Source organism: Lissotriton vulgaris, chromosome 6, assembly GCF_964263255.1.
Source record: "Lissotriton vulgaris chromosome 6, aLisVul1.2, whole genome shotgun sequence".
Classification (NCBI taxonomy): Eukaryota; Metazoa; Chordata; class Amphibia; order Caudata; family Salamandridae; genus Lissotriton; species Lissotriton vulgaris.
Window position 1 is genome coordinate 535,739,285 of NC_141694.1, and position 27,146 is coordinate 535,766,430.

At 48.0% G+C, this 27,146-nt stretch overlaps 1 protein-coding gene across 2 annotated transcripts in view; it reads right to left on the reverse strand.

The window, feature by feature from the left end:
* Positions 1-27,146, reverse strand: part of PHIP (PHIP subunit of CUL4-Ring ligase complex) — a 2,330,659-nt gene that overhangs the window by 439,372 nt on the left and 1,864,141 nt on the right. For both annotated transcript variants that reach the window (XM_086926531.1, XM_086926532.1), the window contains exon 34: positions 13,707-13,757. In XM_086926531.1, coding sequence (XP_086782657.1) covers positions 13,707-13,757 — 51 coding nt within the window. The remainder of the gene's footprint in view (positions 1-13,706; positions 13,758-27,146) is intronic.

Consider the following 27,146-nt stretch of genomic DNA (forward strand, 5'->3'; position numbering starts at 1 on the left):
CAGGAATGGCCCTGGGTACTGTAGGGGCACAGGGCTCATGCACCTGAGCCCACACCTCTGGCATAGGGCACCCAGCTAGAAGGGTGACTGAAGTATTGCAGGGCAGTGGGTTCTGTGGGCATGGCACACAGGGATGTGTGCCATGTCGACTCTCTGTTTTAGTTCTGTTATGGGGAAGCATGGGGACGGAGAGCTACAGAAGTGGCCATAGCACGGCCGAGAGCATCAGCAACATCCAAGGCCGCTCAAAGAATAAACACGGCCAACTCCCTACCGCAGATCAACACGGGCGCCTGAATGGGAGACATGAGAATGAAGGGACTCCACAGAGTCCCACAGGCTGGAAGTAGTAGAGTGTTGATCGCCCGCAAGGCAGCACAGGAAGAAGCAAAGACATTACGCCCCCATGAATCCAACCACTGGGCCTCTCGAGATGGAGGGAACACCACCACAGGAAAGGATGGAAAAACTGTCCGTAGAAGAGAAACTTGAGTAGAAGGGTGGAAGGAAAGGCCGATAGGGTTGTGCCGAGCCGGACGGTGGCGATGCAGGAGCGGCTGAGGCACCGGATCACTCGTGGCGGGGCGCCCCAAAGAGAGAATTATGGAGCGATGCTTCAAAAGGAGGGAACAGCTCCCGTCCACCAGAGCCCTGGTGGAGAACTTCCAAAAGGTTATCTGTAGGAAATAGAGTGACAGGTTCACCCATCTGCAGAATGCCAGCAGCGGTGGAAATAGCCCGAACAAAGGCAACACTGGCCTTAGTAGAGCGTCGCAGAGGAGAAAGTAATTTCCCCCTTGACGACGGCTGCAGACTGACGTCCGCAAGTCCAGGGGGAAGCGGCCAGCCCTTGAATACTGGGGGATCCATAGATGAGCGGGGAACCTGTGGGGCCCCAGGGGAAGGGGGTAGGCTGGTGGAAAAGTCCGCTGCGAGCCATGGAAAGAAGGGTTCGATGATTTAGGCTGTGGGGACGGCGAGGAGCCCTCCCTGGAAGATGCAGGTGAAAAGCCAACAATGCGGCGCCCTGTCTAGGGGGATGAAGACACCAACAGATGACAGACCTCTGTAGAGAAAGGAACCTCAGGAGACGAATCAAGAACCAGACACCGGCATGGCTCTGTGGAGTCTGCCAAAGGGGCCTGATCATCGTCGATTAGCGCCGGAGTGGGCATTTGCGGCGCCGGGCTGACCTCTGCCACCACGTGCTCCCAGGAGAATGGGGCGGGGTTGATGACAGTACGGCAAAAGAGCAGCGCTGAAAAGGCGCCGGCTCAGCCTCAGACGGGGCACCCCAGGTCCCAGACTCCACCCGTGACCCCATCAGAGCCACGGAGGAAGGCTCCCGGCGCCAAAACTGCTCAGAGAACCAAAGGGGACTCGGGGGCAAGTCCGGAATCGAGGCGATCTCCTGCGACACCACAGGGAGCCCCGTAGGGATTTGCGGCGAGGCAGGGACGCCAGGCGCCGAAGAGGGGAGCCCAGAAGGACCACACCTTGACAACACCACCTTCCTATGACCTGAAGCCGAAATCTTCAGCACCGGGGCCGGAGCCGCCGGCGACTCCGCAGAAGTCCCTGCACGAGGCAAGGGATTCGCAGATGTCTCAAGAGGTGGAGGAGGGTCCAAAGAAGCCTGCAGAGCTGCAGCGTAGGCTGTCATTTGGGCCCTAGTGGGCCCAATGCCGGAAAACGGTGGGTAGGAAGGCGACAGGCAGGGGCACGTCCAGAGGGGAACCGGCGCCCACCGCTGAAAGAGGACAGGGCTTCAGAGACAAGCTGAAGGACCAACCAGCCGGCGAGCAAAGCCCTTGGGGCCTTGGCGAGGGATGATGTCGCAGACGGAAGTGGCGGTTCCTGGCCTCCGAGGTAGGGGACGGACGCTGAGACGACATTAAGCTGGACAAGCAGGCCGACAGCAACTTCATCCGGCGCTCCAGCTGTGACTTAGGCTTAAGGTGCTGACAGCTGTCTCAATCCGTTGAGTCGTGGTTTTTACCCAGGAACCACATGCAAATCTGGTGAGGGTCCGTCGCAGACATGGGACGTGCAGAAGAGGTACACGTCTTGAAGCCCGAAGGCATTCGCACACTATTCCACCAACGCTAAAGCGTGAAAATGAAAAGGCAGCCTGAAAACAGGATAGGATACAAACTGGATCCGCGTTGCACGCGGAACAGAGAAAAAACTTACTTAGGCGCGCTGGGGAATCTGCGGCTAGTAGTCTATCAGATCACTAGATTAAGAAGAGTTCACCACAAGACGCTACCAAAAAGACATCGCAATCCCAATTAAAGATCCATAAATGTAAATAGCCAATAGACCTGAGGGAAAATGCAGCCGAGGTGGCAAAGACCATAAGGCAATGTAGATGGGGAAAGCCGGATAGTGGGAAAAACCATGAATCGATTTCACACCCTACAATCCAGGCTGAGGGCTGGAAGGAACACATGATTAGAGAATGGGCGGAAAGTAGCAGATAAACAGAACAAAGGATTCTGTGTTGGAGTGAGAGAGTATATCACAGTGCCAAAGGGCAAGCCACCCTAAGGGAGGCGAGTATAGAAAGCCTCAACCAACATGAAAAGGTCCTCACAGAACGGGATGACGGGCGGGGGTTAAGAAATCTGCAGCAAAACTATGTCTCTACCAGATACATCCTTACCGAAGGTAAGTAACTTGTTCATCTAAGAGACGTCTAGCCGCAGATTCCTTAACTTAGAATAGATACCAAGGCCATACCCATAGAGGAGGCGGGTCTGCAACTGAACCCCACCAAGTTCCCGAAAGAACTTAGTCGCCCATAAGGTAACTTAACAGCACCGTTAACCGTGGGGACAAACCACAATGAGTACAGTAATGTTAGCGCAGTTAACCACCAGACCATGAAGCTCTGAAGAGAGCGGAAAGCCATGGGAGGCAAAGGCACTAGAAGCGTCAAGAACAGCAGAAAAAAACCCTTTGTGTATACCGAGTTGAGAGAAGGAAAACACAGAGACAGAATACTTGTGGCAAAGTGAGAGTACATAACTTCAAAAAAGAAGATGAACCAACCCAGGGGTTGAAGGATCCACAGGATCCAAGGTGGCGACAGAAAGCAAAAGCCATTACCGGTCGACAAAGCAAAACAGTGGTAAAAAGCACTGTGGAACCTGTACCCATAAAGGCACGTGGGGCAGCAGTGGCAATAGGCTGACCCATACCCAGTAAGTGCCAGCATGGAGAATAAACCATATACTATATTCTAGATAAGCTGGAGGAAAGATGAAGGTTATGACTTTGTAAGAATTGTAGCTGAACCGAGGGTGTGAGAGAACCGCCGGATACAGCGTGCCAATTGCAGCAAAGCCTCGAGAGACGGCAACTGGTATGACAGAGGCATGGAACATCGGCCGGATATGTACAACAGACAAAAAGAAACCGGTTGAAACCGGTACCAGAAAACACAAGTGACAGCAGTGGCAGAATGCCAATCCAGGCCCACAAGATGCCGGTAGTATGAAAGTAGAAGACACGCCAGGACTAGGTGGTGGTGTCACAACATGTGAAGGGCCGATGACAAGCAGTCGAGCGACAACAAACAAGAGCGAAAGGGACCAAAGCATGCCGTGTGGACACTGGAACAGTACGCAGTAAGCAAAGAATACCTGTAGGGAAGCATAGGAGCTCAGAGGCACACAACAGCAAGAAGGCAACAGCCCAAAAAGGACACCAGCAAGCCAAACACCACAAGAGCTGGTGATATAAGAAGACCGGGTCAGGAACCAAAAACACTGCACTGAAAGAGCCTGCACGAACCAGGTGTGTAAGAACACAGAGCATATACAGAGCAGGAGGAAAAAAGTTGAAACAATGAAACGTGTCTCAACAAGAGTCTAGAGTATGCGGAACATACTCAACGACATGCGGAAACTGGGTAGGACAATGTCCAGAGCAGTAAGTAACCCATGCCCCTTGCCTGAGAGGAACCACAGACCCCTGCTAGACAGAGTAGGAAAAGAACTAGTCACTACAGTAGCAAAAGTGAGGACAAATGTAAAGGACCCGTATCTAAAGGAGCGAGTGTGAGAAGTTGGCATGATGTATGATGCTCACTAGTTCTAGTGATCACCTTGTATCAGTCCAAACAACGCTTATGGTGATTGGTTGTAAGTCAACCTTATAGACCAGCTATCCTAGTGGTAGCATGGACAAAGCAGTCTTAGGCTAAACTCTTTTGGCATGTGAAGCCAGCTGTTTTACCACGTATAACCCCTTGAATACCAAGTGAAAGGACACCACACAGGTTGTTATGAAAAATGTATTAACCAACATACACCTCTGAACTCTTTATGAGGTCAGAGGGCTAAGCACATGACAATCTCTTAGGAAAAATATGTTCAAGTTGCACGATTTACAATGGTGCCCTAGGGGCACGACAAACCATATACTAAGTAAGTGGAATGTGAAAGTCGATAATAGGAATGGAGCTGTCCAGAGGCTGCAGGATCGCTGGGACCACGCTATACTAACTTGAGGTAAGTAATAGGAGGCCCACGGAACGCGTGTGCAGAGTGAGAACTCACACGCGAGATGCGTACAAATGTCTATGGACAGTACAGTTTAAGAAAAAGGTGAGTACGGACGTCCCTGACTAGATAGGACTAACACGACTGTGGAACTGGACACTAGGAGAGTCAAGCTACCCTTGAGCACTGAAATGCTCGTGTTACCTCACCCACAGGCTGCGGGTGCATAGGTGTCAAGTCGTGTCGGGTTCCGGCGTTGAAGTCTATGGAGCCTGGAGGAAAAGATGCTGCAGGCGGTCAGGAGAAAGATGTCCGGTGTGATCCAAGGGTGGATCAGTGAAGAGAAGAACCTGAAAGCAGAGGGGACAATGTTCAAAGTCACTAGCCAGTGACTGGAGTGGAACCAGGAGTGGAACCAGATGTCGTTGTCGCGACAGGTGAAGGTGAACGCTTGTCTCTGCAGCCACGTGGACCAGGTGGTGTCTTCGACGACCAGGATGGAGGCTGGAACTGTCCCACGCAGGCTCTCGCTGTCGGCGGTGTCGGCTTCGGAGTCAACAGGCCTTGGCAAAGGCAACCCACGCGGTGAGTGGAAACGGCGTCTGGAGTGGACCAGGAGGGTCCGGGGTGCCTCTCTTCTGGAAGGGAGCAAGGGCCAGTCTGGAGCAACCAGACCAGCAGTGAAGATTTCGGGTTTCGTCGTCTAGGAGGTCACTAGCCAGCCGGCAAGTGACCAGACAACGTGTCGAGCAGCAAACAGGCAGAAGGGCCCCACGCAGATCTCGTGGATGCTGGAGGGCGGTTCTTCGGTGCAGGAGCTGCTCGGGGTCGGGGCTTCTCAGTCCCCAAAGCACTTGGACGAGGATACCTCTGAAGTCGTGCTGGAGCGAAGTGCTGCTTCTTTCAAGATGGCGGTCCAACGTGTCTTGTCACACCCACAGATCTCAGCTGTGCTGCAGATGTAAGTAGAGGTCGGAGAGGTCTGGGAACCCGGGTCTCGTCGGGCTCTAAAGTCTTGATCCTGGAAGGAAGACGACAAAGGGAAGCCGCTGGACGCTGATGGTGCCTGCTTGTGCAGGGTGGACACTCCTTGCCCACAAGAGAGATTTCTTCCGTCTTCTGTGGAGCAGAACGTCGAAGTCCAGAGTTTCTTCTTGTAAAGTTGTTCAGGATAATCTAATTTGGAATGGGACCAGCTCCTACCTTTATCCGGCTAAAGGGGGCTATACTACGACTAGGTCCCTCCTCTGGGTGGGACCAGGAAGGGGGGAGGTTACAACCCTTATCCTTTGTCCGGTCTTGCGCCAGCTCTGGGGCTGGAGTGCCCCAGGAACTAGTTTAGACCGGAGTATGCACAGGGACACCTTGTGTGCCCCAGGCATGTCTCATTCCTTTCAGCCATGTTCTACCTAATACACAAAATCCTGTCTGGGATGGTGCTAGCACCTCCCTAAGCAGGAAACCCTTTGTCCAAGCCTCCCTCGCTGGAAGAACTCCCAGCAGCAGGAGGTCAGACTTGTGTCTGTGGTGGCAGCATCCATTTTATGATGACGAGGCTCGAGTTAACTTTAACCGGCGTTCACAGTTACATACATGTCGTGTCCCTCTAGAAGGGTGGAATGCTACCCCCGTCGCCAGAATTGGCGAGGGGGTAGTATTCCAATTTGTATGACACTTTACTCAACATGTTTTGATAATGTTATACCAAAGTTGGCAATAACCGCGAGGATTACAATGAACTTAAGAGTATATGGTATAGCGTTATCATGGAAACAGCTAAAGGACTTGGTTCCAAAAGCTGCAGACAGGCTCAGCTCATGCTAGAGCATCCTCTCACATAATACCAAGCACTCTGCCTTCAGGATTGATAAGGCCTGCCATAGGAGTGACTGATAGGAGGATATGTGTCCATTTTAGGGTTAGATATAGGGATACTATATCTAAAGCAAAGGGTGATTACACCACCTTGCCCCAGCTGATTGATCAGCCAGTTGTGTCAGATTTGGATGGCCAGCCAGGGGTGGCATAATACATGCTGCAGCCCCTGGTAGGCCCTGGGTGCACCTATGCCCTGGGTACCTAAAGTAAACTGTACAGGGGCTGATATCCAATTAGATATGTACCTAGAGTACATGGAATCCATTTTACAGAGAGAGCAGTGGGCCTGGGGTCCTGAATAGCAGGGCCCCAGGTCAACTAAGTCGAAAAACCAGCAAAACACCAGGCAAAAAGTTGGGGGCAATCATAGTCAGATATCCACCTTCCTACAGGAACAACCACCAAGGGAAGTGGACGCGACACCGCATTGGAGTCACCTCGACGTCCTCCACAACGGACTGGACTTGGACGCGACCGACGACGAGCCCACTGCAATCTGCCTGGAGGAAGCATGAGGCGCCGGAACCGGCGTTGAGCCCGGTGAATTACCCAGCATCGACCCGGGTGCTGCGTAGCATCAGACGTCGGTGCAGGAAGCCGCACATGGCTATGCGCTGACTGCCGGGATGGGCTGAGCTCTGAACCTGGTTTGGTGGCGTCGCGTCCGCTCCAGAATTGGAGTCAAAGCACACAGCCGGTGCCAGTGAAATGTCCACAGACAAAGACCCGGCATGAGTGCCAGCTACCTCTGTGGGACCCGAAGGCGCAACTCAAAACAAGCCTGGCGGGCCTTTGAATAAGCCTCCATTTGGACACGTGTTGGCCCAATACCAGGAAAAGGCGGGTACGGAGAATGAGGCTGCCGTGCGCCCTCACCTGGCTCAGTGCGATAGGAATAGGTGGCATTGACAGGGACAGTGGATGAAGATCTCCGTAAGAGACACATGGGCTTACGCTTAACTGTTGTCGCATGGTGGTTGCAGGAGCGACCTCGGGATCAAGCATGATCCAGAGCAAAAGAGCGGCAACTGGAGTGAGCCGGACCACACACCCTTGCGGCCAGCAACTTCATGCGACACTCCCTCAAGGACTTTGGTTTCATCTTCTAACAGGCATCACAGTCCTTGGAGTCGTGGTGCACGCCAAGGCACCACATACAAATGAGGTGCGGGTCTGTGCCAGACTTCTGACACACACAGGCTTTACAAGCCTTAAATCCGGAAGGCATTACACCCTGTTCCCACGACACAGAGGGTGTCGTAGAAGGCCCAAAAACCAGGCCAAGGAACTGCTGACTTTCCAAGATTCGCACTTGGACGTGAAAAAGAAGAAAACTGACGTCAGCGCGCAGGGAGGGGCATATATGGCTTCGCTCACGTCATGTCCGTGGACGACGTCAGGGCGGAGCCGGGAGGCGCTGAACCCCGGTGCGCAGAGATGCTGCAGCGGAAAGGTTTTCCGGATCCAGTCTGACGCTTGGAGATGTTCTAAGTTAAGGAATCTGCAGCTAGACGTATCTATTAGATTGGGGGTACTTGCTTTTCCCAGATCTGGGCTTGCTGGAGCGGAAAAAAGAAAGAATTGACATCAACGCACATGGGCGCGTCTAATTAGCTCCAGCAAAGTCATCTCAGCAACAACGCCGACGCAAGCGGAGCTGCACAACACCTACAGACGCACAGGGGTACTGCTGACAAAAACTTTCCGGATCCAGTCTTACGCCTGGGGGTAATTCTAAGGTAAGGAATCTATTACTACGTGTTTCTTTCAGATACTGAAATACTCACATGTGGTGATTTGAAAAAGTATGACCCACTCTGTGTCTGGCCGGGCCTAGAGATCTGGGACCGCCTCCTAAAGTACCCAAGGAAGTAAGAAACCTTGGAATTACCATGGACTCCAAGTTAACAATGAATGCCCAAGTGGACAAATTAACAGGATTAAGCGTCATTACCATGCTACTTCTCTTTTACTGTCTAAACTTGACTACACCAATGCCTTCTAGCAGGGTTCATTTTTTATCAACTATGAAAAGACTAGAACGGATTCAAAACTCTGCTGCCAGATTACTCCTACACATAAAGCCATAAGCCCACATCTCCTCTGCCTTGGGGGCCCTACATTGGTTACTGGATGAAAGAAGATCCCTCTTCAAGCTGCTTTGTATCACCCCAAAAAGCAATACATGAAACAGGATCACTTTTCATCAGGAATAAAATTCAGTTGAGATCCAGCAATACGCTAATCAATCTTAACCCCGTGCCTCATGGGAACTGTCCAAACCGAACTGCCAAGCCAGGTCCTCCTTGGAATGGCATGGAGAGCACACAAAAAAAAGATGGATACAGGCCCAGATCTCTGTACTGGGGTGAATGTATAACATTTTTATACATTTTGTCCATCATTTGTCTTTTTGCATTTGGCACCCAGAGTGAGACGGGTATGCCCAGATGTGGGCCCCCTCTCTACGTGCCACTGGAGTCAAGCTATGGGATCCACAATGAGGAAGGCCAAGTGAGATCGACCGGCGTCAATCCAGAACCCGGACTGGATCCACAGAGACCCTCGGGAGCCTGGGCCGCCGAAGTCCCAGGGCCCGACCAACTCTGTGGGGCCCAAAAGCACATCAGCGGAGTGGGACTGGCCAAAGATGAGGTACAGGCCCTCATAACATTTCAGAATTTGGGCAGGTGATGCTCTTGGTTCCGGGAAGGCATGGAGGCTGGTGTAATAGGGTCAGGTGTGGCAACCCTAAATGCTTGCTTGTTTTTTCAGTGATATCTACATCCAACACCCGGGCGTCACCAGACTACTGCAATATGTAAACATAGGTAGAAAAACACACAATTTCAGATGGAAACAGGATACAACAGAAGAAATAATCCCATTTATTCACAGATTGAGTTATGAGAAAGACTCTAGTAGTATAATCCAGGGCAGCAGCTTGCAATACCCATACTCCAGAAAAAACAATAAATGGCCCTTTCAACATACAGCAAATTAGTCTTCTAGTTTCCAAAGCACGGGGTATCGGCAAGCACAGAGGCCAATCAGAGTGCTTATGGCCTAACGGGTGACTTATCTCTAAATCGGAGCTCGTTCATCTGCCGGTTTGAAATCAGGATCTTTTATGAAAAACATGCTAGACAGTGCTCTGGGAGGAACATCAAAGCTTGTACTGTGTGAAGGCATGGATCTATTGAAGATCCACAATGAAACAAACACGTAATTAGTGGTGCACTCTAACGGGACACAAGGCATTCTGTTAAAGTATCAAACCAAGGCAAGCCTGTTCACAGTGTGCAAACCTGATGTCCATTAAGTCGCCATTCGCAGACCACAAAAGAAAAATATTATGATAAAGTGTTTCAAAGCTGTAAAAGTCATCATGCGTGTTGATAATAAAGACAAAAAAATGCTATGAGAAAGAAGTGTTTGGCAAATTAAAGAAACCATAAGTAGAACATGTTGCCACACTTCTCTGCATACTTAAATGGGTTCATTTTTCAGTGGATTTGCACATTTGCAAGGGCAAAATGCAGCCACGCAGAGTGAAGTTAGCCAATGGCTGAAGTAGGCTGACCAGTCGCCGCAGGCTCTTTGCTGTATTAGGCGGAAGAACAATGTGAATTACACAAAGGTCTTGGCTATGCCTTAAAGTGAGCAGTGGAAAGACACAAGTAAACTAGTTTAAAAGTAAACTAGTACTTAGACAAGTCACTGAAAAAGAAGCGCACAAATGAGAGTACAAATAAAGCCACCCAATGGGTGAGCTTTAAGCTCACTGTAAAATCATGGTCAGCTGGCAAAGGAGTAGCCAGAAAATTAACCCCTGCCACCCACTTTGAACCAAAACTCTGGTTGCATGAAGCAAATGACCCGAACCTCCCTAGAAAAACTCCCTCGACTCTAACATCCAAGCATCTATTCATTCATGCTTTCACCCTACAATGCACCCGATGTCAACTATTTTACATTCTAGGATAATGGTGGTGCACCGCCTCTTGTTTTATCCGAATGTTGAATCTTTACTGTGCTCCTAGGTATCGCTTCCCGCCAGGAGCGTGTTCAATTAATGATAAGTAGCAGAAACACCCACTAGTGTAACTGTCACCTAAGGCACCGGTGTATTGGCTGACCAAAAGCTTCAGCTCTTTCAAAATCATATAATTTCGTATTGTTGATTGTAAATATCCAATTTTATTTAATTGAATTATAAAAAAAAATTCTTTGTTCACATTGGTATTATTCAAATTTCATCCCAGGAAAATGATACATATCCAATGCATTTCGGTGGAAAACCACCTTCATCAGGGATCCATCTATGGATAACAAACATAACATTTTGAGCATACTGCTATCAGTCTTATGTAAACACTACTACACAATTTAAACACTTTATATGGTTACCCGGCATTATACTATATCATTCCACTACCTCTCACAAATACTGTTCAGTCCTACACATGCTTTTGCATTTCATTATCAAATACTCGATGTTCACAGTATTATAGTTATTCCTACGCGCTCTGGTAATCTGTGTTCTATGCTACCCACATTTCGAATATGCTTAATGTTTAGAAGTATAATTCATGGCTAACGCGCTCTTTACGTTCGGGTTATACAAGTCTGTTGAGTCGGCACTATAGATAACTGCGCGCACCGTTTTACTTGCGTGCTTCTAAACAACCCTACACGGGTTTTCGTTATTGGTTATCCAAACGTTCTATGATAAATATTCGATGATTACCTGCTTAATCTTCGCGGGCGTCTCAACGAAACGGCTACGGATTTGCATTACTTGCATTTCCGCGTAGTTAATAAAGTGGGCCTCTCCTGCGCATGCGTGTGACGTAAAGGCGTTACGCGCTAGGTTTGTTTTTTTGAAAGAAATATTCTAGCTGTGAAACTTTATCGACTAACGAGTTAAAAACATGCTAAGAGCTAGGGAAATTAAGACTGTGAAGAGGTGCAATATTTAACTGTGCCGGCCTGGCGAAAGTATAAGTAACCAATTATAGCTGCACGGACTGACCATGGATCTGAACACCAAAAAGGTTGTTAGAAGCTGATATACCAATTAAAAAACATAGATGATTAAACACTGTTAATTCTTACAAGTAACATTGAAATTCAGTCCTTTCATTTAACCCGTTGGGTTTCAAGCTGTTCAAATGGAAAATCCAATGGTTTTCCCTCTTAAGCAAATTGTTCTTATTGTTCAAACCTTCTCTTTAGTTGACCTGTTCCAGAATACAGGCTTTCAGTTGGCTTATGTGATGTTTTTCTTCCTGAAAATAAGTGGCCACTGTGGATTTTTGTGAACCAGTTCGTATGTTGCTTTTGTGTTCGTTTAGTCTTACTTTGAATTTCCTTTCTGTGTGACCCACGTATATCCTCCTGCAAGGGCACTTCAACATATATACAATGTTAGCTGAATCACAAGTTCCACAGCTAGAATATTTCTTTCAAAAAAACAAACCTAGCACGTAACGCCTTTACGTCACACGCATGCGCAGGAGAGGCCCACTTTATTAACTACCCGGAAATGCAAGTAATGCAAACCCGTAGCCGTTTTGTTGAGACGCCAGCGAAGATTAAGCAGGTAATCATCGGATATTTATCATAGAACGTTTGGATAACCAATAACGAAAACCCGTGTAGGGTTGTTTAGAAGCACACAAGTAAAATGGTGCGCGCAGTTATCTATAGTGCCGACTCAACAGACTTGTATAACCCGAACGTAAAGAGCGCGTTAGCCATGAATTATACTTCTAAACATTAAGCATATTCGAAATGTGGGTAGCGTAGAACACAGATTACCAATACTGTGAACATCGAGTATTTGATAATGAAATGCAAAAGCATGTGTAGGACTGAACAGTATTTGTGAGAGGTAGTGGAGTGATATAGTATAATGCCGGGTAACCATATAAAGTGTTTGAATTGTGTAGTAGTGTTTACATAAGACTGATAGCAGTATGCTCAAAATGTTATGTTTGTTATCCATAGATGGATCCCTGATGAAGGTGGTTTTCCACCGAAATGCATTGGATATGTATCATTTTCCTGGGATGAAATTTGAATAATACCAATGTGAACAAAGAAAAAAATGTATTAATTCAATGAAATAAAATTGGATATTTACAATCAATAATACGAAATTATATGATTTTGAAAGAGCTGAAGGTTTTGGTCAGCCAATATACCAGTGCCTTAGGTGACAGTTACACTAGTGGGTGTTTCTGCTACCTATCAACTATTTTACATTTACATTCCTTCATCCATTATTCAATCTTTCACTATTCCATCCATCTATTTGTAGTTCCATCCATCCGTTTATGCATCCTTCAATACCTCCATCCAACCATACATCCACCATTTGACTTACCCATCCAAAAATAAAGCCTTTCATCCATCGATTGATCCTTTTGTCCATCCATCAATTTAACAAACCACTGTGAGATGTTAATTCGCTTTGCCATCATCCAATCTCCCAGACTTCTATGTACTATGCCTTCCATATGCTCAGATTTCTATTTACTCTGCCATCCTTTCCCCCACCAATCCATTCTCTCACCCACCAATCCATCTCTCAGATTTCCATTTACTCTGCAATCCTTTCGACCACGCATCCATACTCTCAGGATTTTGATTTCCCTGCTACACTTTCACCCACTGATCCATCCATTCGCTCAAGATTTGCATTTACACAGCCATCCTTTCATCCATGTATCTAATAATCTATACTCCCAGATTTCCCATTTATCCATCCTTTCACCTGCTTAGTCACCTATCCTTTCACCTACCCTTCCACTCATCCTCTCACCCACTCATCCTTTTACCCACTCATGCATCTATTATTTCACCCACTCAACCAATCCTTTTCACCAACCATCCTTTAACTCATCCATCCTTCGAACCACTCATCTATCCGTCCTTTCACCCACGCATCCATCCTTTCACCCAACCTATCCTTTCAACTACTTATCCATCCATTTTTAAACCCACCCATATTTCCACCCACTCATTATCTATCCTTGCATCCAGCCATCCTTTCACCCACTCATTCATCAATATTTTCACCCACTCATTCACCTTTCTTCCTTTTAAAGTTAATTCTGAGCATGTATCTGCCAAGTGGCAGACAATAGAGACCCATAAAAAAACCTCACCCCGTTGTAGCTGGTAAAGTTGTGTGTGTGGGTGGTTGGGGAGCATTCAGAATGCCCCTGGCTGATAGCATGTCTTTTGTAATGACCTAAAAAGGATCTGTAAGATCTGCATAATGATATCAAACAGAAAGGAGACACATCCTACCTTCCCCTTTGTTGCTGAGGTTCCAGGAACATTGGCATCTTTTTCTTCTTCCTTAGATAAAAAAATACATAATGAGAAAATAATTAGTAGTGCAAGCACAGCATTAAGCATTGCAATGCATTAAAACATATGTAGTTAAACGAATATGCTACTTACCAGTAAGCATCTGTTCTTGGCATGTAGGGCTGCTGACATTCATATCTGTGCATAGATCGCCGCCTAGTGTTGGGTCCGGATGATTGCACATTGTTGTCCTGGAAGAGTTTTCGAAGTATCACGAGATAGGTGGCTCCTCCCCTGGACTACAGTGCGCATGGGCATTGACTCCATCCTCAGATTGTTTTTAGCCATTGTGGCAAAGATGGAGTGTAACACCGTAAGTGGTGACCATGCTAAGAGTAATTCTAAGTGCTGCAGCCGCTACAGGCGCCCCGGGGAGGAGGGCGGGCGATATGTATGTCAGCAGCCCTGCATGCCAAGAACAGATGCATATAGCCATGTTCTGAGCTGGGATGGTGCAGTGAGCTAAAAAACGGTGATGGATCAAGCCCTGATCTTTGGACTGGGTAAGAGTGGTCTGCTTAATTCAGACACTCTGTTCATCACCACCCCCTTTTCTGAGACATTCATATCTGTGCATAGATCGCCGCCTAGTGTTGGGTCCGGATGATTGCACATTGTTGTCCTGGAAGAGTTTTCGAAGTATCACGAGATAGGTGGCTCCTCCCCTGGACTACAGTGCGCATGGGCATCAACTCCATCCTCAGATTGTTTTTAGCCATTGTGGCAAAGATGGAGTGTAACACCGTAAGTGATGACCATGCTAAGAGTAATTCTAAGTGCTGCAGCCGCTACAGGCGCCGGGGTGGAGGGCAGGCGATATGTATGTCAGCAGCCCTGCATGCCAAGAACAGATGCATACTGGTAAGTAGCATATTCGGTTCGAGGCATGTGGGCTGCTGAATTCATATCTGTGCATAGAATATATAGCAGTCCCTCCATTAGCGGCGGCTGTCTGTGCCAGCTGCAGCAGTTTGAAAAAGTGTTTTTAGAACAGCCTGCCCTAAAACTGCCTGCTGTTTGGAGTGCACATCTACGCAGTAGTGTTTTGTAAATGTGTGAGTGGTAGACCATGTGGCTGCTCTACATATGTCTTCTAAAGGAATATTTCCAAGGAAAGCCATGGAGGCCCCCAACTTTTGCGTGGAGTGGGCCCCTGGGGGAACCGTTAATGTGCGCTTGTCTTTTTGATAGCAAATCTGAATGCACTTACCGATCCACCTGGCTATACCTGCCTTGGAAATGGGGTTGCCTTTGTGTTGTGGCGCAAAGGCAACAAACAGTTGTTTCGTTTCCCTAAAATCTTTTGTCCTATCTACGTAGTACATTAGAGCTCTTTTGACGTCTAGTGTGTGGAACATTCTCTCCGCCACTGACTCAGGGTTTTGGAAAAACACTGGCAGTTCCATAGTCTGATTGATATGGAACTGTGAAAACACTTTAGGCAGAAACTTAGGGTTAGTGCGGAGTACCACCCTGTTGGAGTGAATCTGTATGAAATGCTCCTGGATAGTTAGTGGCTGAAGTTCACTAACTCGTCGCAGTGATGTGATTGCTATTAGGAAAGCCACTTTCCATATCAAGAATTGTATCTTGCATGAGTGTAGAGGCTCAAAAGGTGGACCCATCAGTCTGGTGAGGACCACATTCAGGTTCCATACAGGTGCTGGTGGGTGTCGTGGAGGAATAACTTGTTTGAGTCCCTCCAGAAAAGCTTTGATGGCAGTCACTCTGAAAAGTGAGAGGTGCTGTCTGTTTTGCAGATAAGCGGCTATTGCGGACAAATGTATACGAATGGAAGCATAGGCCAGATTGCATTTGTATAGATGTAACAGATAACAAATGATGTTGTGAGTAGATGCGTCTAGCGGGTTGATGTTGTGGTCTGCCCAATAAATGACAAACCGCTTCCATTTTGCCGCATAGCATGCTCTGGTGGTGGGCTTTCTTGCCTCTCTTATGATATCCATCCAGTCGGGAGGCAAGTTGAGGTAGCCAAATTCTAAGACCTCAGGAGCCAGATCGCCAGGTTGAGCTGTTGCGGATCTGGATGCTGAATGTCGCCATGGCTCTGCGTCAAAAGCCTGGGTGTGAGGTGCAGCCTTTGATGCGGTACCACGGATAGTTCTAGAAACGTGGTGTACCATGGTTGGCGTGCCCACGTCGGAGCAACCAGGATGAGTGTTATAGAGTGTTGCTTCAGCTTGCGTGCCACCAGCGGTATTAGAGGTGCTGGGGGAAAAGCGTACGCAAATATGCCTGACCAGTTCATCCATATCACATTGCCCTGCGACTGTGGGTGTGGAAACCTGGCGGCAAAGCTTTGGCATTTGCTGTTTTCCTCTGTGGCGAACAGGTCTATCTCTGGATGACCCCACTGCTGGAAGTACGGGTGGAGTACCGATGGATGTATCTCCCACTCGTGCATTTGGTGGCTGTACCTGCTGAGCAGGTCTGCCATCTGATTGTCCTTGCCCGGGAGGTGTTCCGCCATGAGGAAGATGTTCCTCTGAATGGCCCACTTCCACATGCTCTGAGCCAGATGAGACAACTGTGGAGAGTGTGTACCTCCCTGCTTCTGAATGTAGTACATGGCCATCATGTTGTCCGTCCGGATCAACACGACCTTGTTGCACAGATGTACTTTGAATGCTTTCATCGCCATGAAGATAGCCATGAGCTCTAGAAGGTTGATGTGCATCTTCTTTTGCTGCGTTGTCCATAGTCCCTGCACTGTGTAGTGGAGTACATGAGCTCCCCATCCCTGGAGAGATGCGTCCGTTGTCAGAATGATCTGTCGCACAGGCTCCTGGAACGGTCGGCCCCTGCAAAGGTTTTGTGGATTTCACCAATGCAGAGAGTTGTATGCACGACCGGTCACCAACTCTAGGTCTTTCAACTGTCCGTGAGCCTGATTCCACTGACGTGCCAAGCACTCCTGAAGCTGACGCATATGTAGTCTCGAGTGCGGGACTATGAAGATGCAGGAAGCCATCATGCCTATCAACTGCATGAACACTCGTGCTGGAAGCGAGTGCTGCGGTCTGAATTTTTGTATCAGCGATTGAATGCTGTTGATACTCACTGAATTCGGCTGTGCTTTGGCTGCCAGAGTATCTATTGTCGCGCCCAGATACTGCCGTACGTGGGCGGGCTGAAGGTGGGACTTTGGATAATTCAGTGAGAATCCCAGATCGTGAAGAAGGTGAATGGTGTGGAACATGTGGGCGGCACACTGCTCGGACGACTTTGCTTGGATAAGCCAGTCGTCCAGATAAGGGTAGACGTGAACGTTTTGTCTCCGAAGGTGTGCAGCCCTTTGTAAACACCCTGGGTGCCGTTGTCACTCCGAAAGGGAGGACCTTGAATTGATAATGCTGATTCTGAATGGTGAACCTGAGGTATTTTCTGTGTGACGGGTGTAGCGGAATATGAAAATATGCATCCTTCAGATCTAATGTTGCAAGGAAATCTCCCTGACTGAGTAACGGTAGAACTTGCTGCAATGTTAGCATGTGAAAGTATTCTGATAGAATGTACTGGTTTAGGGGTCTGAGGTCCAGTATAGGTCTGAGGGACCCGTCCTTTTTTGGGATCAAGAGTACAGCGAGTACACTCCTGTACCTCTTTCTTCCACAGGCACGAGCTCGATTGCTCCTTTTTGCGGCATGAGGACTACCTCCTGCTGCAATAAGTGCAAATGCATCGTGGACATAGGACGATGTCTTGGGGGTATGTTGGGTGGAGTGGATGTTAACTCCAGACAATAACCGTACTGGACAAGCTTCCTGACCCACCTGTCTGTAGTGATGTATTTCCAGACTGGCAGGAACCGCTGTAGTCTCCCCCCGACCAGTGTTGAATGGTCGGGGGCAGTGACAAGGCGGCATTGGAGACAACCAGAGAGTCCAACGGCAACTGTCCCCTGATGTAGGTAGGGTCCCCAGGCGCCGGTTTGTACTTTTTCTCAATTCTGGGGTTTATCACCGTGGCCCTCGTGGTCTCTTTAAATGTGTCTCCAGCATGTTTTAAGACACCTTTTAGCATTGGCAGAGTCTTGACAGTTCTTTCTGAGGTTGAAAAGGTGTCAAACAAAAAATCCACTTCAATAGGGTCAGCATGGAGCTGGATATCATGATTTTTGGCTGCCCTTTCAATAAGTGCATTAAACGCCGCCGAATCTTCAGTAGGCGAGGTTTTTACAGCATACACATGACTGTCTGGGGCAGTGTGTGGATCTCCTGGGTCAGCAGCGTCTGCCCAGGGTTCATTGTGATCTTCAGGATCAGTGTCTATAGGATAACTGTACTCCTCATTGTCACCTTCCCCTGTCTCCACATCCGAGTAAGTGGGCGAGATAGGAGCAGTGTCCTGTCCATGTGGTGATATAGGTTCGACAAGACTGGGTGATGTAGTCGAATCCTTCTTCTTTTTTAATGGAATTTTGTATGACTCCATAGGCTGTTCCGGGGCGATCTTTCGTTTGTAAATTGAAAGTCTACCCGTGTCTGCGTCGATGAATTGTTCCGACTGCTCTTCAAGGGGAGGTTGTCGATGCTTTGTGACCACCACCGCAGTTGTGGGCTTCGGCCCTGAGGACATTTTTTTGGCCGCTTCGACGGCCGTCTTAGGGGCGAAGGCCTTAGGTACCACTTTCGGCGGCAGCGTGAACTGGATGGGCGCTGACGATTTTTGAGGTTTACTGGCAGGCTTAGTTGGTGGAGTATCCTTCGGTCCGACCGTTGAAGCCTTCTCCTTAATTCGTTTCAGCGATTCCGACACCTGCTTTGAAAAGGAGGCGGATGGCTGCGTCGAGTCGACGGGGTCCTTGGAGCCACCGCCAGGCGTGGACTCGAGTTTCGTACCACTATTAGCTTTTTCTGGTCGACGCGGAGGAATGAGAACCTTCTGAGCTCCGAGTCCTTTGTCTGTGTCGACGGCCTTCGGCGCCGATTTTTTCGGGTCGACGTCCTTGACCAGTTTTTTCGGTGTGCCAGTCTTCGGCTCAACAGCCTTTAGCGACCTCACCAGGTCGATAACACCTTTATGCTTCGTCGGTGCCGATAGTTCAGAGGACTTCGAGCCGACCAAAGCAATACGCACTTTTGGTTTCGATTTCGCCTCCAGTGCTATCGGTTGCGTAGACACTGATGCTTTCACTTTCGGTTTCGATCGGTCAACCTGTGGCTCCTTAGAAGTGTCCGAAGCCGGGCCGAGGCTGTAGAACCAAGTGTAAGATCTTGGGTAGGGCCATGTGGCGATCCCTCGACCTGAGCCATATTAAGTGTCTTGGTCTCGGCCCCCGTACCAACGGTTGGGCCTAGCTCCTCGCTAGAGCCATCTTCCATGGCCCCAAAGGCCCCATCGTCGTCTCCTACCTAGTCGACGACGTCTTCATTATCGACCATTTCAATATCAGCGTCGTAGGATCAGACAGGTTCTCTCGAACTTCCTGCTCGACTCCCTCATCTTCCTCGGAATCGAAAATGTTCACCGGGTCAGGTGCCGTTTGCTGGGCCTCCTAGCGCTCTGCGCGTCGAAGTCAAATCGTCTTCTTGGAGCGGAAACGAGAACAAGCCATACAGCTGGCTTCATCGTGATCCGGCGACAGGCATTTGTTGCACACCGGGTGGACGTCGATGTGAGGATATTTTGAGTTGCATACGGGACATCTCTTGAACGGGCTCCGTTCCATGATGGTTCGTCGATAAGGCCTCTGGCGTCGACCGGGCCTTCAGTGCCGAAAAGCCACGCGGCTCCTCTGGATGTCCGGCTCGGGAACTGAGCTGGAACAGAACTGGGCACCGATCGCAAGACAATACCGACGATAACTAGAGGCCTTTTGGCAAAAAAGAAAGTTTTTTATCGATTCCGAACTGGAGTTAACAAATATACATCCGAACCCAATGGCGCAAAAAAACAATCTGAGGATGGAGTCGATGCCCATGCGCACTGTAGTCCAGGGGAGGAGCCACCTATCTCGTGATACTTCGAAGACTCTTCCAGGACAACAATGTGCAATCATCCGGACCCAACACTAGGCGGCGATCTATGCACAGATATGAATTCAGCAGCCCACATGCCTTGAACCTGGTTTTATACTCAATAAGGACAAATTACTAACCTTTGACAACAACATTTTTGTGGATACTCTATGTACCTTTAGAACAAGTTACTTACCTTCGGTAACTCCTTATCTGGTAGAGTCTATATCTAGCTGCAGATTTCTTACCTTAGAATTTCCCCCATGCGTCCGACAGGATCCAGAAGATTTATCGTGAGCAGTACCCCTGAATGCCAGTAGGTGGTGTCGATCAGCTCCACGTCCGTCGTCATTCACACGGAGTTGACATCACAGTACTTTTATAGGCACCACTAAGGTGCACATTCAGTGTCTTTTCACAACTTTCCACACCAGAAGCGCGGAGCCATGAAGAACACTGTCCATTAGAGTGTCAAAAACTAGAGCTCTGAAAGAGGCTATCCCGGTCCCTAGAAATTCATTCCCAGAGTGGGAAGGATGGATGGGTCGGTAGAAACCTGCGGCTAGATATAATCTCTACCAGATAAGTCATTACCAAAGATAAGTAACTTGTTCATTGATATAGACTTCTAGACAGATTCCTTACCTTAGAATAGATACCCAAGCAATACCATCCACGGAGGAGGGTTTTCAAACTAATTTCAGGCAAGAAAGTCCTACAGGACCGAACTGGCAAGGTGCCATCACTGCAGAACTAACTGTCCAGGGAGTAGTGTTTGGTATATGTGTGCAGACACACCCACGTCACTGCCTGGCAGATGTCCAAGACTGGAACTCCGTATGGTAATGCAGTGGTCGCAGCTTTAGCACTGGTCGAATAAGGCCTCAAGCCTTTAGGAAGTTGCTTCTTGGCCTGTGCGTAGCAGATTTTGATGTAGAGCACAAACCATCTGGAGATGGTATGCTTCTGTACTGCCTGACCTTTCTTTGCATTAACATACCCCAAGAACAGTTGCTCATCCGCCCGGTGCTCTTTCATGTGGTCAAGGTAGAACAACAGCGCTCTTTTTAGGTTCAGACAGTAGAGCGGCTCCTCTTCCTTAGAGGGGCGTGGAGGAGCGAAAACAGATAGGCAAGGTGATGGATTGGCCTACATGAAAAGAAGTGACCACTTTCGGCAGAAAGGAGGCTTGAGTGGGAAGTATCACTTTGTCATGATAGACTGAGAGGTAAGGCGGCTTAGATGACTAGGCCTGTTTTCAAGGTGAGATGCCAGAGGGGACAATTGTGTGGTGGATCAAAAGGAGTGCACATCAAAAAAGTCAAAAACAAATTAAAATCTACCTGATGCATAGTGAACGGCAAAGGAGGTAAGAGATCAGTAAGACCCTTAAGGAAGCTATGCACAATAGCAGACTGGAACAATGAAAGTTGATTAGGCAACCTTAAAATGCGGAAAGAGATAGCTACCTCTTTATAGTGCCCAGAGCAGAGTCCTGCTAGGCAAGACTCATGGCAAAAAGAAGAACCTCAAAAAAAGGGGAAGAAAGGAGATCAACCAATTTTTCTGCACACCATGCCACAAATTTCTTCCAACACCAGGTGTACACAGTCTTGGTAAAGGGACGCCTGGCTACCAAGATAATGTTACAGACTTCGGGAGAAAGGTGAAAAGTTGTTAACGGACGCCACTCAATCTCCATGCAAGAAGGCGAAAAGTGGACAGGTTCAGGTGGAGAACGGTCCCCTGCTGCTGCAACAGAAAAACCTTCCCAAAGGGGCAGCCTGATCAGAGGATTGATGGGTATGCTCAGTAGCTCGGGATACCAGACTCTCCATGCCTAGTCCAGAGCCACAAGGATGACTTGGGCGCGGTCGTTCTTGATCTTCTTGAGACCTCTGGAAAGGAGTGGTATGCATGGAAAGGCTTATAGAAGGTCTGAGCTGGAAAAGTGTCGTAGAGTGATTTCCACCTTTGAAACTCCAGTGTGCAATACTGCTGACAAACAGATCTAACAAAGGCTCTCCTCACTGCTGAAAGAGGCCTTGCACCACCTCAAGATGGAGACACCATTTGTGATCTGCTAAGCATCTTCACCGGAGTTCGTCTGCTTTGATGTTCAGAGGACTGGTCAGGTATTGAACAATCTGAGAAATGCCCTGTTTTCCAGCCATATCCAGAGGCATAGGGCCTCTTGATAAAGGGCGCACAACCCCAACCCACCCGGTTTGTTGAAGTACCACATGGCGGTGGTGTCTGTGAACATGTCCTAGCAGCCCCTTGATGGAAGGAAGATTGGCTTTCAATGTCAAATGAATCGCTCGTAGCTCCAGCACGTTGATGTAGAGTCCGGATTCTTCCAGAGATCAAAATCCTTTGATCTCCACCTCTTCCAGGTGGCTGCCTCATCCCAGAAATGACACATCTGTCGTTACTGAGATCTCTGGTTGGGGAAGGAAGGGGGGTCTCCCCTCAGATCTAGACCAGGTCAGAGAGATTTCCATGATGCTGCGCCCACTGGAACTTAGGGCCCACTGCAGAGTCGCATATGCCATCTGGCATACGTCACCAGCAGGATTTGGGACTCCATGAGGCCCATCAGCCTCAGAGCCAGGCTCACCGAAACGCAGGATAGAGGATGAAATATCAGTATCATAGCCTGAATATCATGGGCTTGTCGCTTGGAAGATTAAGCCAGATTATGCACTGTGTCCAGAACAGCTTTGATGAAAAGGAGAGTAAGAGAGAGTGGATGTGACTTTGGCATGTTAATAGTGAACCCCAGGGAGTGCAGGAGGTTTGTCGTAGTCTGAAGGTGGAAGACAACAGCCTAGGGCCAGCCTGTCCTCAACAGCTAGTCATTGAGATAGGGGATGACTGGCACCTCAGATCTTCACAGATGAGCTGCAACCACTGCCATCCACTTGGTGAACACCCAATAGGCGCTGGTAAGGCACAAAGGGAGCACAGTGAAATGAAAATGCTCGAGGCCTACCGCAAATAATCCAGATAGGCAGCCAGGATGGGTATGTGAAAATAGGCATCCTGCAAGTCCAACGCTACCATCTAGTCTCCAGGGTTCAGGGCAGACAAGACATAAGCCAATGTGAGCATTTTTAAATTTCTCCTTAAGGAAGAGATTGAGAGTTCGGAGATCAAGAATAGGACAAAAGACCTATTCTTTCTTGGGGTCTAAAGTAGCAGGAATAAAAAGCACAGCCTACATCTGGCATGGGAATCTTCTTTATGGTTCCCTTGGCCAAGAGAGACACAACCTCCTTGTGGAGTACAGATAGATAATCCTCCGCCAGCTAATCATGAGATGGTGGCATGAGGGGAAGGGTAGCCTCGAAGGGGAGGGAGTACCTCTTCGGACAATCTGCAAAACCTACCGGATGTTATGGACTGCCAGAGGAGCAACTGGGTGCTCATGGTGGTAAAGGGGTAGACTAGGAGGTATTGGATGCAGTTGCAGAGGGACTTGGGGTGGAGGGTAGGTGGACTGACCAGACAGCTGGCCATCTGACCCACCAGGTCTGTGGATACTGCGCCTCTTGACCAGGCGGAGGAGGCTGTGCAACGCAGTAGCTGGGCTGGAAATGGCATCACTGGAAGCTCTTTCTGAAGCAACGACGGGCGCGAAAGGCAGTATGGGGTGGACGTGGGCCGCAGATCTGCCTAAGGACCTGGCTGTAGCACGAGAATACTCGAGCCCCCAAATATGCCTGATCTCTGAAGAGACGGGTACCATTAAAGGGCATGTCCATGAGGGAAATCGGAACGGCCCACAAGATGTCAGTCGCTTTCAGCCAGGCATGGTGCCTAAGGGCCACTGTGGTTGAAACAGCTCTGCCCAGAGAGTCGGTCATGTCAAGCTTGCATCGAATCATGAACTTTGCTGAGTCCCTCCCATCACTAACAGATTGGACAACCACAGTCCAGGCCTCCTTGGGACCTGTAGCAGCACTTGTGGAACCATATCCCACAGAGCGCAGGAATGACAGCCTAAAAGGCATGCAGTGTTCTCGAACCACTATGCAAGGCTGGAGGAAGAAAACCCCATTTTTCCAAATGGGTCCAGCCTCTTGGATTCCCTGTAGGGTGGAGGCTTGGACCACCAAGCTCTCAGGTGTAGAGTATAGGGTGAGGTGGTTTGGGTCTCCAGGTGCGGAGCAATGGTGGCGAGCTTAGTCTAGACTGCCACCATGGGCAACTGTAGATCAAGGACTTCCGCCACCCTGCGCAGCACAACTGCGTATGATGCTCCCTCCTCCCTAGCCACAGTAGGGGAGAAAGCAGACAAGCATTTGGAGAAGTGTCCAGGCAGCTGACCTCCCCCAGGTCCTCTCACCAGTCCACACTCTGTTCAATAAAGGGCAAGTATTTAAAAGGGTGCAGCAATGCCTCCCATTGTTCCCCAAAGCATAGTCAATAAAAAAGAAGTCCAAGCTCCGATCGGGGAGGAACGGCTCCCGCAGGCACCGGAATCAGGAAACGCCCCTCTACTCCTTGTCGGAGATGACGGAGATGGTCCCACAGTGAGACGCCAGAAGCATTAGCGTTGGGATCAGCACCAGGGAAAGTTAAGATTGCCTTTCCGAATCCACGAATGGATACGTGGGGCCCAACTGGCACTGAACCAGAGGGGGGCCCTTCTGATCCTGCTGGGCTCAAAGCTGCGTCATCAGGGTTGGACCGCCCAAAATGAGATGCATGGGCTCATAGAACACTCTCAGCTGGGCAGGGATAGATTCAACCGCGGGAAATTATGGAAGGCTCGCGTTAGCCCAGGCGCAAGTTTTAGAGAACGAGGCATAGAACATCACAGCTCCCTTGCCTCGTCAGCCAATGCAATCGGAGCACACCTTGGTGTCGTGGTCACGCTTGAGACACTACAGGCAAACAAGGTGCGGATCCATCAATGGCCGATGACAGGAGCTGCAGGGTTTAAAACGTGACTTGCGTGAGGACATCCTCGACACCAGCAAGCAAACCTCAAAAAAGCTCGACAAAACGTTGAAAACAAGCCTGTCAAAATTTGACAGAGGGGTAAACTCTTCTCCACATGTCTTCCCAGGGGTAAGCAAAGTGAACTGTGGGATCACCCACAGTTAAGGGAGTGCACAGCCAAGGGACTTAATGTCTCAAAACAAGCTTTTCATATGTAATTTTAAACAATATTGACAAATGCTCAAGGGCAACAAGATTCATTTGAAATTATCAGATTTAGTCTAGGTTTCAATAAGACATTATATACAAATAATTACAAGCATTATCTGCATGCCACTTATCATAGAATTAAACAAAACTATATACTTTTGTCGAATCGTGCAAAAACATAACATTGTACATAAACATGTGACTGCGTGTTAATAATGTTCTTTTTCAAAAATCCCAATGCATTTCGGGTTTACTACAGAAACCCTTCGTCAGGGGAAGTCAATTCCATGAGTATGATGATCTTCACAAGTAGAATGGCATCCACAGTAATCTAAAACGCAACAATATGCAGTAAGTATACTGCTTTAAATGTTTGCACCCTGGTTTGTGACTGTAGTGTGCTTCATGAAAACAGAGAAGAAAATGTGCTCCGGTGTGTGATAGCAAGAGAACCAATAGTATATGGTATAACTAGTTGTAGAAGAACACCTATGAAATAATGTGTAACATGAAGTAAAATAAGTGACGAGAATACCATAGCCCAAAGCGTGAGACGTAAACGATAAAGGGCTTGCCTGGAGAATTCCTAAGAGCTGCCGTGTTTGACAATCTTAAAAATGCTGCTAGATGCTCATAGGTTCTAACGATCTTTGGGAGATAACGTGACCGGTTTTAGAATCAAAGTTTCGCTAAAAGAGTTAAGTTAAAGACAGGCTAGTAGCGCGGGAGGCTTACCAGAAACCAGAGGGAGTTCTCGTCCGTCAATACTCGGGACAAGAGCTTCGTGGAATCTGTAAAAGAAACGGTGCCGCACCGTTAGTAAACTGGTGCGTTTAGAGTGAAGCAGTAATGAAAAGAACAAAATTTAACGTACCCGAAGTGTGGAGTTGTGAGTTTGCGATACTCGCTGGAGCTTTCAAACGCCAAGGACGCGTTGTATTCAAAACATCCCAGAATGCTAAGCGGTTTTAAAGGGACAGTAGCAGTATTCCAAATACCGTGGGAGTGTATGTAAAACGATAATTAGAAACAAATTGTAGTTTGTGTTGTTATGTTAACACAATTAAAGATTAGTGTTACTAATAGATGTATGTTGTTGATGGTCAAAAAGCGAAATACGACAGGGGTAGAGAGGTATGTCTATAGTGACTCGTGTGCGCAAGCCTCTACTGAATGAGAGATGTCATAAGTCAGTGTTAATTGGAAGCGACTGAAAAGTGAGTGTAAAGAAATGAAAAGGCAAGGGATATCTGTGAAAAAGTAAATATAGGGATAACGAAAAAGTAATGTTAAACCAAGAGAAAGGGGGACGAGTGCAAATCCTATACAGTTTCAAAGAATAGCTGAATTTTTCACAAGTGGTATTATTACAAAAAACATAACATTTCATAATGATCGTTAAGCCCATGCGGGGCTAACGTACATAGTGTTTTTATCCAGTGCGTTTCTCTTCGTGCTAGGGCAGTGTTAATGTCAATGCCATGGTTGTTTCTGAGGCTTTCAAGAATTGTGTAGCGTAACTAAGGTATAGTGTGACCTGCCGTGTCCCAGTGTACTGCCAAAGGAGAAGTGATGTTTTTATTCCTGATTCTACTCTTATGCTCTATAATGTGTGTCTTGATTTTCCTGCTGGTTCTGCCTACATATATAAGGCCGCAAGGGCATTTAATTGCATAAATTACTTGTTCAGTGTTACAGTTGGATGTGTGTTTCAGTTTTATCTTTTGACCCGTTTGCGGGTGCATGAAAGTGTCGCCCTGAAACACATTACTGCATTGACCGCAGTTGTGGCATTTCGTCATTCCCTTAAGTGGTTCCGCAGGCTTTTCTTCCTGAGATTTTAACATTTCACGTTAATTTTTGGATCTTTGGTGAGCAAATAGTGGAGGTTCAGTGAAGATATTCTTGAAGTCAGGTTCATTCTTGATAATTTCCCAACGTTTTCTGATTATTGTTTTGATGAGGGGTGCCTGAGTGGAGTTTTTCAACACGAATACCTCTTTCTGTGATGGTGTTTTAGTGGAGGCTTCCAATAAGTCCTTCCTTGATTTTTTCGCAGTTTTTTCTTCTGCTTGGTTGAGTATCTTCAATGGGTAACCTCTAGCTTGATATTTGCGTTTTTGGTCTTCGATGTTACTTTTACATAATTGTTCATCAGACGTGATCCTTTTTATGCGTGTAAACTGAGAAGTTGGTAAATGTTTTTTCAATGAAAATGTATGTGCACTTTTGAAAT